Source organism: Montipora foliosa, chromosome 6 (genome assembly GCF_036669935.1).
Source record: "Montipora foliosa isolate CH-2021 chromosome 6, ASM3666993v2, whole genome shotgun sequence".
Classification (NCBI taxonomy): Eukaryota; Metazoa; Cnidaria; class Anthozoa; order Scleractinia; family Acroporidae; genus Montipora; species Montipora foliosa.
The window spans coordinates 24,312,894-24,328,253 of record NC_090874.1 but is presented as its reverse complement, the minus strand read 5'-3'; the positions used below and the strand labels follow the sequence as shown (position 1 = coordinate 24,328,253).

At 38.7% G+C, this 15,360-nt stretch overlaps 1 protein-coding gene and 1 long non-coding RNA gene across 3 annotated transcripts in view; one reads left to right on the top strand and one right to left on the bottom strand.

Annotated features, from left to right (window-relative positions):
• The first annotated feature begins 1,414 nt into the window (after positions 1 to 1,414).
• On the top strand, positions 1,415 to 8,699 carry LOC138007023 (uncharacterized). Its single transcript, XR_011123982.1, has 2 exons — positions 1,415 to 5,305; positions 6,005 to 8,699. It is a non-coding gene; the product is annotated as an uncharacterized lncRNA (long non-coding RNA).
• The window catches only part of LOC138007022 (cytosol aminopeptidase-like), a 33,634-nt gene continuing 26,635 nt past the window's right edge, over positions 8,362 to 15,360 (bottom strand). Inside the window, exons 14-16 of one of the 2 annotated variants that reach the window (XM_068853696.1) lie at positions 13,103 to 13,139; positions 12,523 to 12,619; positions 8,362 to 9,749 (exon numbers count right to left, since the gene is read on the bottom strand). In XM_068853696.1, coding sequence (XP_068709797.1) covers positions 9,688 to 9,749; positions 12,523 to 12,619; positions 13,103 to 13,139 — 196 coding nt within the window. In that variant the 3' untranslated portion in view covers positions 8,362 to 9,687. Of the gene's footprint in view, positions 9,750 to 12,521; positions 12,620 to 13,102; positions 13,140 to 13,246; positions 13,373 to 15,360 lie in introns of those variants that run through there. The other variant, XR_011123981.1, reaches the window with a different exon arrangement.

Here is a 15,360-nt window from a genome sequence, read left to right as displayed (position 1 = left end):
GTAAGGGAGGTATGCTGCAAAGAAATTGAAAATCTTAAATCTGAAACCAGTACATCTATGCAAATGAAACCATTAAAACTCTTGAGAGCGAAAATTATACCCTCAAGCAAAGGTTACGAGAAATGGAATCCTACTGCCCCAGTATGAAAGAAGGAGCTAAAAAACTCAGCGATGAAAACAAAAGCTTAATGACTGCAATTAGGCTCCTTAACAATGATCTGCACAATGTATTGAAAGCGGAAGAAAGCTGCTTTAAAAATACAAATCTCAATCGCGCTGAAAATTTACATGATGACCAAAGGCTAGCAAAACGGAAGACAGCCACATAGCAGCAAAAAGCCACTGAAAGTCGAAAGCCAAAGTTACCAAAGGATCCAGGAAATAATACGCCAACAAGAAATTCTGCAGAAGTCACACCAAAGGATCCAGGAAATAAATTCTGCGGAAGTCACACCATCACTACCGCCAACGACCGTTAAAATATTGGTGACTCAATTATAAAGCGGGTTCAAGGTCAAAAACTAGGTAGGCGAATAAAACATAGAGTCGTGGTCAAATCCTTCTCCGGAGCCTCTACATCTGAGATGAAGCATCATATAAAACCAACGCTCGCTAAAGCGCCACAGCAAATTGTCCTACACATCGGAACAAACGATCTCAGAGACACAAAACCTGAAGCAGTCGCGGACAACATTGTTGACATCGCTAGACAGATTGAAAATGAATCAGATGCAAAAGTTGTTATATCTGAACTTGTAACAAGAAATGACAGAGAGAATCTGAGGGAAGCAGAACAAGTTGTAAATAAGCGTCTGAGCAAGTTCTGTAATCAAAATGGATGGAAGTTGAGTGAACATAAGAACATTAACAACAAAAACATTTGTTTCCTGCTCCGGAAGCATAATAAAAGTTAAAAAGTTTTACAAACTCGGAGCTAAAAGTTAAAACTTATGAAATATTTCGTCCGTTTTTCAACCGGACTTTATCAGGCAACTTCAGAATAGAGCTGCTAGAATCGGTGACTCTCTCAAATTATGAAACACGATATAACGATCTATTGGATGATCTGCGTTGGGAAGTACTGGTGGATAGGAGGATGAGAGAACTCGCTATTCTGATGTATAAAATGACTCATGATATTTCCCCGCCGTGTTTAAGAAATATCTTTCAGAATGTTTCTGACGTCCCCTCTTATGACTTAAGAAACTCATCTATCAACTTGTATATACCAAAAGCTAGTCAGTAAGTTAGAGACAGGAAAACATGGCCTTCATTACAGAGGATCGGTCCTCTGGAATAAAATCCCTGTGGAGGCGAGAGAACAGGAAAGCCTAGTTCTTTTTAAATCGATCCTCAAAGATATTCTAAGTGAAATTAAGTAAAACGTAAGTGAATTATATAACTTTTAGAAAAATTGTATAATTTTTATTGTGTAAATTCTAGGAGCTTGTGTAAATAATATTAAGTATATTGTAAAGCCTTAATCAAAATTTCATTGTTCTGCTTTAAGATCACCAAATATAATTTTAGATATTGTTGTAACTTATGTAATAGTCTTTTTATTTTTTACGGCTAACTGGAAGACCACTTGAAGTGAAAGTGACCCCGTGATGAAATAAAGATTGTAGTAGTAGTAGTAGTAGAAATGGAAACGTTCTGATTCTTCCGACTCCAATTCCGTCGAGCTTATGACTCCGCTTACGACTCCGGTCTTTTATTTTCACTAGGTCATAAGCGCTCTAACTCCGACTCCGACTACGTCGCCATTGAAAACCAGTCTTTTTAAAGGCTGGTTTTCACTCTTAAAAGAGTTTTTTATGTCGCGATAATTTATTCGAAAGTTATGTGTGGCCGCTCAATGTTCGTCATTTATCCAAATGAAACCGTCCGTTCGTGACTCTTTTAATAATCAAACCAAAGGATTTTCTTTGTTGTGATAAGTTAATTTAGTCACTTTCCGCCTCCTTTGTGAGAAAACAGACTTGAGTTGAGAAGGATGGCACGGCATGTGATGTGTGCGCACCGTGACAAAGTCCATAATTATGTTCACGTGATCTCTTGTTCTTCGGCTACTTGCGGGTATTTTGTGTGAAAACGTCATCATTTCCCGATTCCGTACACGCTTGCAGCTTTCAAGTGCGCGAGATGTTTCCTGGTTATACACACTACATATGTAATTATATATCACTGTAACTCTATACACGCGCAAGCTACAAAGATAGCGTGCCATTCGCAAAAATAACCTGCACTGGAAGTTGTCTCCAGAAAGGGTTGCCTTTTTATATGCCATTCAAGACCTTCCAGTTAAGATCGGGTTTTTTTCCTTCTTGTCAACTGAAAAAGACAAACTTGTAACTTGATAAGTTATGACTGTGATGATTTCCGCAAATGACTCGTAAATTTGCATATTGTAATTATATACTGTTGCTGTCAAATTGTAAACCTGTTTGAGAAACACAGACCATTCACCAGTCAAGAAATGTCCTTCATTGCATGAGAGAAATGGAAGGATTACAACCAGAGATTCTTGTTTTGTTGCTTTATCTGTCATTACTTTACGAAATTATCATCGCAATTCGGAGAAAAGGACAACAAACCTATGGCAAGATGAGGAAAGTCTCGACTCGAGGAAGGAAGACTTCAAACATTACTGACCAGAGGACAAACGCCAGACCTTTGTCAGGTCGAATAGTCGCCGATGGCTCAAATCAAACTTATCGACATTTTGTACAAATGAGAATTTTAGCTCGAGACTGAGCCGAACGAAAAGCGGTGATATCAAAGGAAGCTGGTGAAACAAGCAAAACGGAACATTGAACTGAAATTGTCTCAGTTGTGCAGCGAGTACCAACGACAACAAGCGAGGTAAAAGGAAACAAAACAATGGTAACACGCATTTTTAAACCAGCGAAATTTGTTTATTTACCTGACACAGCTGCTAAAAAAGTTATTTAAGGAACCAACAATATCAAAGAGCTATAGGCATTAAACATCGCTTTCAGTGAGGGGAGGGGAGGGGGGGGGAGGTTTGCATGTTTTGTGTTTTAATCAGTGTACAGAAAAGTGTCAGATCCAGGGAACGTTTTCATAAAACATTGTATGCTTCGCTGGGGATAAGAGTGTCACTAAATTAAGAATTACATTGCAAATAAATAAGGCGGTTTGGTGAAGAAGACAATGTGGTCTGGACTGCATTACCCGGTTACGTATTTGCCAAAAATACATAATTCTTCAAACCGACTATAAGCCACCCTAAAAATTAGTGATGGCATATTTTTGGATAATTTAAGGGAAAAGAAATAAAGATTTTAATGTTAAGTAAGTGCAGTGCTGAATTTGTCTTTTTGATTACTATGGGACGTTAAATTTATAAGGTTGGTTATGCAAGTTGAGCACATGAATATTTTGAACAAAATTACACGGACGAGTTTTCTTTACATATTTCCATTAGCGATTGACTTTTTGGCGCAACCGGAAAGAAAATGTGACAGGCCTAGAGGACTATTAGTCGTTTTTACCTCGTTAAAATGTAGCTTAACGTAAATCCTCGTAGTGTAAGAGCATTTATTCATCTTCGGGTTTTTCTTTGGCGATCAAAATTTTTTGTCGATGAAAATTTTAAGTATTTCCGCGAGGGGGTATTAATTAAATATTTATATGTTAAGTTTCTTTCGCTTCTTTTAAAAGTTAATGACTGAAATGACCAGCTGCTGTTGATTATGCGTTTATGTCTGTGAACTGTATTGAGAACCGCAAAGGCCATATTAGGTAGTTTTAAGAAGCAAATGCGGTTACGGCAAACCTCTCTTTGAATAGATAGTCTAATTCGGCGCTATTGTTTAATTAAAGTCCTTTGCGATTAGTCCATGTTGCTCACGTTGTACGAATCACATTTGCGGTGCCGAATGTGTTTCACAGGTTTCTTTCACTCCTTTTTGAAATCCAATAGGATTAATGTGTCGTGGCCGTTTGCTTCCCAGACACGACACCAGGTACCGATGACATATGTATCGTGGAAATGAAGGAATGATCGATTGATCTGTACTTGTGGAATGCAAAATGAGATTAAGGTCGTAAACCTATTTCTTTTGTACTTGCTATCTTGTGCTCCATTAGGAACACCGCTTTGTCTTTCATTTTCATGATCACATAAAAACAAGGTACAAGGTTGAAGTTAACGTTGTTTCGTCGTTTTCGTAGGCTTCAGCCACCGCAAGCAAGTCTAATAGAGAGACCATTTTTCAGTTACCGATTGCATCGATGTGCAAGGGATCGATTGAAAAAGTTTTGAAAAAACTATACATGACGTTCATAACTGGGATGATCTTAAATGTTACCGCGCTTTTTTACGCAGTTCATCACAAAAACAGGTGGTTTACCTACATGCTTTGAATGTGAAAGGGGTTTACTTTAGTTGAGGTACCTTACTAAGCCAGGAGTGCTCAGTGGAGGCGATGCTTATTTCCCTTTCGTCAACGGTCGTTGCCATTTGAAACGGTCGTTGCCATTTCTCAGAACGGTCGTTGCCATTTGAAACGGTCGATGCCATTTTTTAGCACTGAATTACACTCATTAGGTCTAAGAACTCAAAAGGTTGCGGTTGCTGGGAGTTGTGTCTCGCTGCTCATATGAGGGTTCGGGTTAGGGTTCAGTTTAGGGTGAGGGCTAAGAACCCGAATTCGAGTCTTGAAATTTTCGGACTCCTTTTTTCCTCCAGTGTTTCTTTTATAAATATTTTTTTTTTCCTTTTTTGTCTTAATTTTTGTTAATATTTTTTCTTAGTTTGTTTCTTTTAATTTTCTTTGAAGTGAAGTGTGTAGTCGACCGTTTCAAATGGCAACGACCGTTTACGAAAGGGAAATTTGCGGAGCCGATATACCAAATAGCCGCTACGCACGCAGTTTGATGCTGGCTGGGAAGTTTAGTGTCTAAACAAATAATTTGCTGGGAATTTATTTACGAATTAATTCTTGCTGGCGGTCTTGTGTGAATCTATTCTTGGCAGGAAAATGATCCAGCGCGCCCCCTACTTGGCTCATTGCTGGTAAAAGGTTTTTTTCTTTCGGATGTGGTGTTAATTGACGCACATCAGATGTGAACGACGTTCATGTACCCAGCAAGACATTTGTGTCTGGTAATCCTCTATAGCCCTTATCCATGCTTGTCTCACAGTTAGACGTGATCACGTCCAGCAAAATGTTCTGCAACTGCTGTCTGTCAGGAAGTTATGCTTTCTTTTCTTTGTCCTGATCGAGAAATCGACTACGTGGAAGATCAGAAACCTTCACGTAAGCCTGTGAAAAAGGTAAGCACTAACTCTTCTCAGTTTTTAGAATCTTCCTGCGAACGTATCTTTCGCCATTATCATGGTGCTACTGATTTTCTACTTGCACTCAACCTGGGCGAAATCATCTCAATTACTTTACCTACATCGCTCTTCAACTTAGCAATCGAATTTTTAGATACACGTAGCTTCTAGACTATTTGTACACGAATCCTGTGAATAAGGAACAAAGATTCCGGAGTTCACGGTGTTGGTCATGCGACTGACTATTGTTTTTCGGAAATTTTGTAAGTGGATTGCGTCACTAAAATACTGTTTCCATTCCTCAAAACTAAGAAAATTAAAAATCTTGTCGATTGGCTTGTGGGGATTTGTTTGTTACTTCTGCATATTGAGCCGCTGATTTTATGAAATTGTTCGCCATGCTGTCTAGTATAAAACCCCGGTATAAAACGTTCTTTAAAGTCATCCACTAAAAGAGCCGTGTAAAGTGTAACAGTTCAGCGGATATGTCACTTTTTTAACCTACGTGATAGCATTCTCGACCGCAATTTTAATATCGTGTCACGCAAAAGCTTAGAAATTTAACCTTGCTTTATCACAAGACGAAAAACCCTATCAAACTGAAACTTTGTGAAAAGACAAGTCTTCAGTTGTTCTAATAACTAACTAAACTAAAATCTCTCAAAAGGATTGATAATTCCTTTTTTTTTTTGTTAGTTTTGATGACGTCACGTGAAAACCAAGAATATTGGAAGAATATACTTTATTGCTTTACCCAGTTTCAGGTGAAGTCATGCTATCTTGTTTAGACTTCCTGAAATACGAATCATTACGCTTATGTGTTGAGTTAACATTTGTTGGAAAAGGTAGATATTTCAAAAAGATAAGCTTAACTCAGGTTTACTTCTTGTATTCGGTTGAGATGTGCTAGAATAACGTTTTGCTGGGAATGAGCCATTATCATTTCTAAATTTGCTGGCTGGACATCTCATATAACTGGCAAAAGGCAATGACAGAAGTTTTTTCATGGCTGGGATTATGGTCCTGAATAAAGTTGCTTTCTGGCAAAAGGGATGCTATGGACTTTTAAAAACTTGCTGGCGCTGAGAAGCGGCTACTTTTTTCCCACGAAAGTTAATTATTAAAAAAGTATCGCTTGACAGTTGTCAGTTTGTTGTTTCGCAGAAAAATAAACCTTTTTCAAGAATTTGGTCGTTGAGCTCTCCTGCCTTACTTTGTAACCTTAGAAACGAGGTATCTCCAGAGAAGCCGAAGTACGATCTCAAGTCTAGTTTTATCCCTTCGTTCGAATGCGTACTTAATTAAGCAGATCAAAACACGATAAGGTGATAAGACGTCAAGTCAGTCTCAAGTTGACTTTAGTTTTTGTCGCATTTATGGCCCAATTGGACACCAGCATGAACTCGCCTGTAACCTCTACGGTATATATCTACAACCTCTACGGGGTTAATACTACGAACTCACAATAATGATCAACACAACGCATGCCGTTCAACCCTGGTTTTTCTTTATCATAGCTTCCTGCTTAAGTAACATACATAACTGCGAGGATCTCAAATCTTAACTTTGAAGAGTTTTAACATTGTGCTCAGTGGTCAAAACAAAGGAAACGTTGGCATAAGAGTTTAAATCCCCAAGAGGAAGCCATCACGGTTTCCGTGTCTTTTATTATCTTTTTGGTGAGGGACCTCGGACAAGTACTTGAAAAACGTCGTTTCGTCATGTGGAAACAAAGGTACTGGCAATCTCCAACCACTGCAAATGTTATGGCTGAACGTTCGATCTCTACAGAACACAACTACAATGTACTTTCTACCGTAAAGTACACGAGACACTTTGGAATAACGCCACAATCTACCATGCATCTAAAAAATACCATAATATTGAACAGCAAGGTCAAGCCTCTTATTCAGGCAGTACCTTTGCAAATTAGCATTTTATTTGGTCTTCTTTACAAATGGCCGGTTAAGTCCGTGCATCTGCATTATTCTTTTGTACGAGTCTGAGTCTCTCAGTGCATTTTTACTCCCTGTCCATGCGTTAGATTTCATTTGTAATTTAATCAACTATATACATGTAGCGATGTTTCTCGTGACGTCACCCATTGTTATTAATATGCAAACCAGAAACTAATTGGCTGTTGAAACAATGACTCCTTTTGTTCTGTGGTAAGCAAATTCGAATATCAAAAGAAATGTGACGTCAATGTTTGTCAACAAGAAATATCGCTATTTCGCTATTAATATCAGTCTCTTTTTTCCTAGTTTATTTCTCGTTTATTTATTGCTGTACAAAGTCACGTAATACGCTTACGTTCATAACCCGCACTTCTACTGAGTCCTTTCACGGGAACAAATGAGCCTAACAAATTGACCTGTTCCAACTGCGTGGCTTCATAGTTCAAATTGGTAGAGCATTGCACTGGCATCGCGGCGGTCATAGGGGCTTTTACTTCGTGTAGAAGACGCACATGACGTAACAAAAGCTTTAGGGGTCTTTAGGGATTTAGAATTCTGATTAGGTATTGTTTCATGATTTTTGTTCTATTGTTTTACGTCATGTGTGTCTTCCACACGAAGTAAAAGCCGTCATAGGTTCGAATCCTGTTGAAACCAGCTGAATTTTTCAGGTGTCTATAAGAGACAGTTGCTTAAATTGACCAGTTAAGAGCGAAGATCACTTCACCCCTGGCTTACGGATATTTTTTCCCAAGAAACGTGCACCAAGAAGGATTTGAACTCAGAAGTGATCTCGACGACGTTTACCGGTTTTGATTCGTATAAACGCGGATTGCAACAGTTTACTGCGAATCACACTCTGCTCTGGCCTACGATTGCATCACATGGATTGTGGACTTTTTGGACTGCGAACAGGCATTTGATATGAAACACTGGTAGAAGATAGCAAAGAAGGACTCGGCGTGAAATCACAGAATACACAGGAATACCAGGATAGCACTGACCAACATAAAGATAAACAAGAGGCCAAAGTCCGCTGGTCACCATTTCTCTTTTGTCTCGAAAAATATTTTCAAGTCAAAATATTGTCACACAAACAATAACACTGTTTTATTAAAATACCGCACGTGGCCAGAAAGTCGGATGAACAAACATCGAAAACACTGTAGACTACCTGTAGCTTCTTGTTTAATTTATTTTATTATCCTTATGATTTTTTTGTTCATATTTTCTGATTTAAGGTTTCATTTATTGATTACTATTGACTACACGGGTTATAAATAAAAAAAAACATAAATGAAGATGTGGATGAACAAACAGCCGAAAGTACGAGAACAGCAAACACCCGAATAAAAGAACCTAGAATTTAAGAACCAGTTAGGCTAAAAATTTCATTTTAGCCCTCCTTACATAAGGACCAGTTAAGCCTAAAACAATAAACAGGTTCATATTTTAGAAAATGACCTTGAAATTTCAGGCGGCTAGAACAAATTGCACTTTAACTACACAGATCTTGCTCAATACGTATTTTTTATGGTTATGAAATATAAAGGTATCAGCGTCCTAATCAGAAGAAATCAGTTAAACCATATCATAGAGTGGATAAAACCAATTTAAGAACCTAGTAGATAGCCTAAAATTACTCTAAATACAATTTTTATAAGAACCTATTTAGCCTAACTTGGAAAAATCTAGGTTTTTATATGTGGGTGTTTACTGCATCTTGCTTCTTGGCTCAAAGCAAAAAAAGTCGTCTTGTCATTAGACTAGTATTGTCCTTGAAACCCCGTAACAGATGCAAACCAACTCTGACCAAAAAAATATTTTCCTGTTACGAACTTGAAAGTTTCTCAGGCCCAGATACTGAATGCTAGAAACTAATCTTGAATTTCTTCTATTGCATTCATATTTGTTGCAAGAAATTCATATTAGGGAGCTTTAGCAACGACAACGGCGACGGCAACGAGAACGTTATAAATTTGCATATTAAGTGCGCAAGAACAATAGCTTTATGCGCACTACAAGTGCGTTTTTCATATTTGTCTATTTCTTTGCCGTCGTCAGCAAAGCAACAACGTGAAATAACAAAGTTTAAAGTGTTACGGAGAACGTCAGCACTTTGAGATAAATATTCATTCATTCAAGAGAAACTGGAAATCATGCTTATGCAAAATGTCTCAGTCTTCATATAAAACAACTTGTCGAAACGTACCCGTATTTTTTTAAGATAAAAGCGCTATTGAGGTCTTTACCGCTATAATTGAGCAAAAATTGTTCACGCCTGCTTAATCTGAATTCAGACGGCTGACGATTCTCTTTGTAAAGCGGCCAAACACCTTCAGTCGCAAGCTCCTACACGTCCCGCCTTCATTAGGAACTGGAGAGGCGCTTTTATTTTGCGTTGGAAGTAGTGGTCAATCCTCAGCACAGTTTGTTGACTGCAAGACTCCTTGCTATCTCCACCAGCGCTCTCGTGGGTCTTCCTGGTTTAGAAAAATTATAACTTTGTCAACCTCAAAATTGTGGTTTCAGGAAAGGCAGCAGAGTTTTCCAACTCTGCTCCTCAACGCAGTGCTTTTAGGGGACAGCCCTTATTCGGGATTTCCAACTTGCTTATTATGTCAGTGTTCGTATTCTTGGTTTGCATCCACGTGATGAGACGGCCATGTTGGTAAACAAAACAATCGAGATAGACCCCACGTTTTGCATAATAATAGAGTCAAATTCCCAAAAGACATTTTACTGCATTGTTCTGTACACCAACATGGCTGCTCTGACGCCAGATGCAAACCATCAATACACCTTATTCAAAGGTAAAGACTTGTTTCCATATCTCAAAGTGCCCTTACCCAAACCCATAGGCCTAAACATCATCTAAAGCATATTGTTTAGGCCTAAGGTTAGCATTTTTATCAAGGTTTGGGTTGTTTCAGCTATTGTACCCTTGTCCCCTTGTTTCAGTTTTGTTGTTCCAGGCTACTCACATCCTAGTGAAAATTGCCTGTGGAAGTATGTTTGGGATATTTTCTCTTAGAAAATTAAGGCATGCATTTGAATGTGTGGATAAACATCTTATTCCAAAATGGCCGCAATTGTAGTACTCTGTTGTTTCCTTGCAAATTGGTCCTTTTGGCCTTGCTTTCAAGCGTAAAGTTAACAAAATATTTGACCTTGAACGAGGCCAGAAGGGCAAATTTGCAATCAAACAAAAGAATACTAATATGGCGGCCATTTTGGAATAGGTAAAGACTTGTTTCCATATCTCAAAGTGCCCTTGGACGTTCTTCGGAATATGACCCGCCCTCCATAAATTGTTCAAAAGAAAGTTCTCCTTGAAAAGGAGACTTTATTCGCAACGACACTGGAATCTTAAAAGGAAAAAAAACAAAACTTTTCGATTACTAGTTGCATCCCTTTCCCTGAGCTTCAAGAAACTTGGGGAAACTAGGCCATAAAACAAGGTCCAAGAAACGTTTGTCCCGCATACGGTGAAGGCCGGGGCAAACTGCTTCAACATCCGTTCGATTTTGTTCAATGACGTTGAACGATGATGTTGACTGCTGGGGTGGGCATATTTTTCATGGCTTTATTCAGTTACACCTTATGACGTTGGGTTAATTTCTGAGTATAATTTCCACAAAATATCGACAACAAACTATCTAACGTAATAATTTTCGGCTCCAAAGTCAGCCAAAATGTTGCCGCCATTACTGAAAACTTGTTGCTAATGAATGAGCCCGTAATTGAACAGCAGATTTGTTAATCATGACCTCAGAGACCTGACATGTTTTTATTCCTCTGGGCAATCCTTCTATTTTCCTTTGAGACTGAATTTTTGTACGGAATGTCTAGCCTTTTCGAAGTCGAAATGTCTGATTACAATGTATTCTAGTGAAATTGGTGAAGAACAATTGACTCAATTGCAGAATACCCCGCAACACAAGCTACTCTGCGTAGCTCTTACGAATGGCTACGCAGAAATGCGTTCGATATCTTCGATAAATCAATATTCGCACATGTCAACGCGGCTTTATGGTTAATTTTTAATATTATTTTGTCTAGAAATGTCTCTTGAGACTTGTGAGACAGAGAAAACAGAACTGAGCGGTGAAATATGACCAGAAAGTCTCGTAGCCATGCCTGAGTAATGTATCAGTCAATTCCAAGAGCGCGGTTTTTTCCTTATTCCAGACTTAAAACAACGGCATTTTAATTTACTGCTCGATACAAAGCAGACACACGTGTCATTGTGGCGAGGGAAATTCCCGTGAAAAAAATCTCTAGGTAGCGACTGCTGACCAACGTTTTTGTGGACAGTCAAATGCCCACCCGTACGGGTTTCGTTTCGTGTCAAATTCCCCATGCACTATGCGGAGCTATCCTCTTGTCAAATGCCCAGGGTATGCCCGGAAAGGGAAAGGGGGGGGGGGGGGGGGTTGAAATGGGCGCACTTGGAATTGACTGGTACATAACGAACTCGGGCTATTGCTCTCGTATCTACAGTTATTAGACCTAGGCACTGATTTCATCCTGGTTAGCTTTTAGTTATTGTAGTGCTTATCAACAGTTATTACGGCTCAAGTAACTTCGCTGAATTATGAATTACGGAGTTGCCGCGTAGACGCGTAGCCACCTTCCAGAGAAGTTGAGTGAATTACGAATAAATTACAAGGGAGTAGCCGCGTAGCTACTTTCCCAAGAGCTTGAGTGAATTATCAAGAATAAATGTTCGTTAAATCGTTTATTAAATAAAACTCCTTGCAGTCTTAAATATATATTAAGACTAAAACACTAAAAAAAAGGACGAAAATTCCTCTCGTTACAATGAAAAACTTCGTACTTAGACTCGCTTTGAAGATAAAGGAGACATGAATTCGGAAATGGCCTATTGTGACAAAAGATGGTCTTGTCTGGCATTGAGAAACACTTGTCAACTAGTATTGCTGGGCACTTTAAACTCATTCAACATCGATTCAACTTCGCTTCAACATGTTTGAAATAGCCTGGGGGGGGGGGGGGGGGAGCAAAAGGTTTCAACATTGCTCTTCAACGAAATGCGGTGCTTATCGGGATTATCCCATTGCAAAATGTGGTAGTCATTCGACAGTTAAACTTTTTTCTAAAGTAAAGTCACTTTATTTAACGTCGGTAGTTCCTTCAGCTACGAGGCTGGTATCAATGGAAGCCGACGGTGCGCCCTTTACCCCCCTCCCTCTGTCAGTGCTCCGTCTAGTTGTACTATAGGCAATGCTGTACCTGACATTCCTTTATTGAGATAAGGAATAGCATTTGCACTGTTGTCCATCACACCCGCAATATCAAAATGGGCCCAGTGTTGGGCTTCAACAAACTCCTACAAAACCAAACATGTTTCTTTTATGAATATTAGCTTGATAAGAAAATTCAAATGATGTTATAATTTGACAATTGGAGCCTTCTCCAAGTTTTTTTTCACTTTTACAAGACAGCAATAGACCATTTTACAGTTGTGTGCTTAGTTACCTGGCCTGTGAATGAAAGTGAAGCTGGAGTTGACCTTGTTTTGACAACAACAAATTTATATGCATTTGCCCCCCTTGGGCATCCCATAATAGCTATTTGAAACAATAGAAATCACAATGGCCGACGTATCACCAAAAAGGTCTATGCAAGTAGTTCCTCCACAGTGCTTGCCTCTGCTCGATGTTGCCTCTACTTTTTTCATATTTAAGTTCCGAATATTTGATTGATAAATCTAGTAATGGGAATTTGAGATCAGTCGGTAACAATAACCAAGTGACTAAGAGACATTAGAATGATAGTTGCAGCAGTATGCAAGACCAAATATGTGTGTTACCTTAAGAAAAGCTGCTGCAGTACATGCCCCAGCGGACCTACAAAAAAAAAAAGGATCATCAATGATCCTTAACATTGAAAAAGGCTTCTAGACGAGGGTAGGTATCCATATTCACTGATACATTATTGTGACGTAGACGGTTACCTTGGCAACGGGAAAGCTCCGCAAACACACCCTATGTTTTGGCTTTAGTTGCTCATATCTTAAAAACGAACTGGGTGACCCCATTTTTATCGCTCGAAAGTGATGAGAAGGCCAAGATGAAACTTTCTGCAAAGATTAAAAAAACATATGTGCAGTGAAATCAGAGATTTAAGGTGACTCTAAATCAACTCCGCATAATTTTTTTTAACTTAGAAAAAGGCTTCATATTGGCCTTTTGATCACTTTCCAGAAATAAAAAATGGGGGTGACGACGGCGGCCTTTTACCTCAACCAAATTTACATCTCATTAAAAAGAAAGGAAGCACTGATTGTAAAAAGATTCTTGTTTCAGCTTTACAGAACCCCTGATCAAGAAACGAGCACGGGGGTGAAACGTTGGATCTTGAATACTGCAAGTTCGTTATTCTTCAGGCAGAGTTGCATCAAACCACGTCTGATTGTCAGCCTGTGCACAGTACGGCCCGACATGTATATCTATCTAACAGAATTCATTTAAACTCCGAGGTCGACTTGTTTCTCATTAGCACGATGCCTTTAACAAGAAAATTCGTAAGTCATTTGAGACTATTAGAAAGAGTACGTATTTCACTTTTTTCCCCCCAATGACCCTGGAAAATGCTGATAACCATTCCCCGCTTAATAATAAACAGTAACATTTTCGATAAAACAAGAAAAAAGTCCAAGGACTATTATACATGTATTTTGTTAACTAGTAACAAATCAAAATCTATATATAGATTAAGATAGAGTGGTTTTCAAATGAGTGTCGTAAACCCAAAACCAAAGCAAATATGCATATTTATATATTTTAGATTATTGTATATTAGTTTATTATCTATCTACTTTGGCCAATCGAAAAGGACGGAGGCAATCCGGTAAACCAATCAAAACTCGAAGTAATTACACGTAGCCGACACAAAGCGCGGGAAAATGTGCACGCGCGAGCCACGATTGGTTTTAGTTTCACTTCTGATTGGTTGAAAAAGTGGCGCGAAAACTTTGAGCCAATCACTGAGGGAAGTAATCATAAATCAAAGCAATTCGCTAATTACTTTCGACACTCAATTGAAAACCGCTCTATCTACAATTCGGATTGAATATTTACGCTCTCTCATTCCGTTGCGCTGTAATCATCACTTGAAGACTTTTCATGCTTCATATGAATTCTAAATTGCACAAAACTGGATTTACAGAAAACGATGGTTTTTGCGAGGTTGCATCTGATGTATTATTCATCTTCTCTAATTGTGCCGTCGCTCTTAGTCTTTTGGTCTGAGTTTGAATCTTATTGGTTTTGGCTAATCGGCCACAAGAACCAACTCTTCAAGATGTTGTGGTAGCAAAAATTCCTTCACGATGCCCTTTTTTCATCCTATTTTATCATTATTGGAAAATTGCACTTGTGGGACTGCAGAAAAATAAATTATCGCCACATATTCATTCATTTTAGTATGAAGTACAACGTCATTTAGTGTGAAGTACAAGGTCTCGTTTATTTAAAGAGTAAACACAATGGCTGGCTCAAGAAGAAGTGGTGACTTTATCCATCAAGGAATATTCTCCAGGAAAATACATTATTTTACCACAATAGCTTGCAATCTCACAATCTGATTGGCTAAGTTGCCCTTGTCGATAACAACGCTGCTCGCGTCATGCTCGCGTCAATTTGTCACGCAATGTAATAGCCAATCGCGAACGCCCATTTTTGGGAAATAAACCAATCACATTGCAAGAAAGTTATAGCCAACTTTTGCTCTTTCTTTGTGTCATGATTTTGGTCATGCTCTGAAATAAAAACTTTCTTTGGCGTTGAACATTGTGGTGATAAACAAATCGAAAGTGGTTTAGCGTTGTCTGTACTCTTATCGACAACGATATTCGTCATCACAGTGCTCAAAATTTGTTGTGGACTCACGAGGCGCAAGTCGATAAGAGTACAGACAACGCTGAACCACTTTCGATTTGTTAAGGACGGTGCCTCCTATTGTTATCGCGCATACATTCTGCGCATCTCGATATACTCGGATGTATACCAATACAGGGATATTTTTGCACGGTTTAAAATTATGCAGAGAAAGTAGATCTCACTAAAT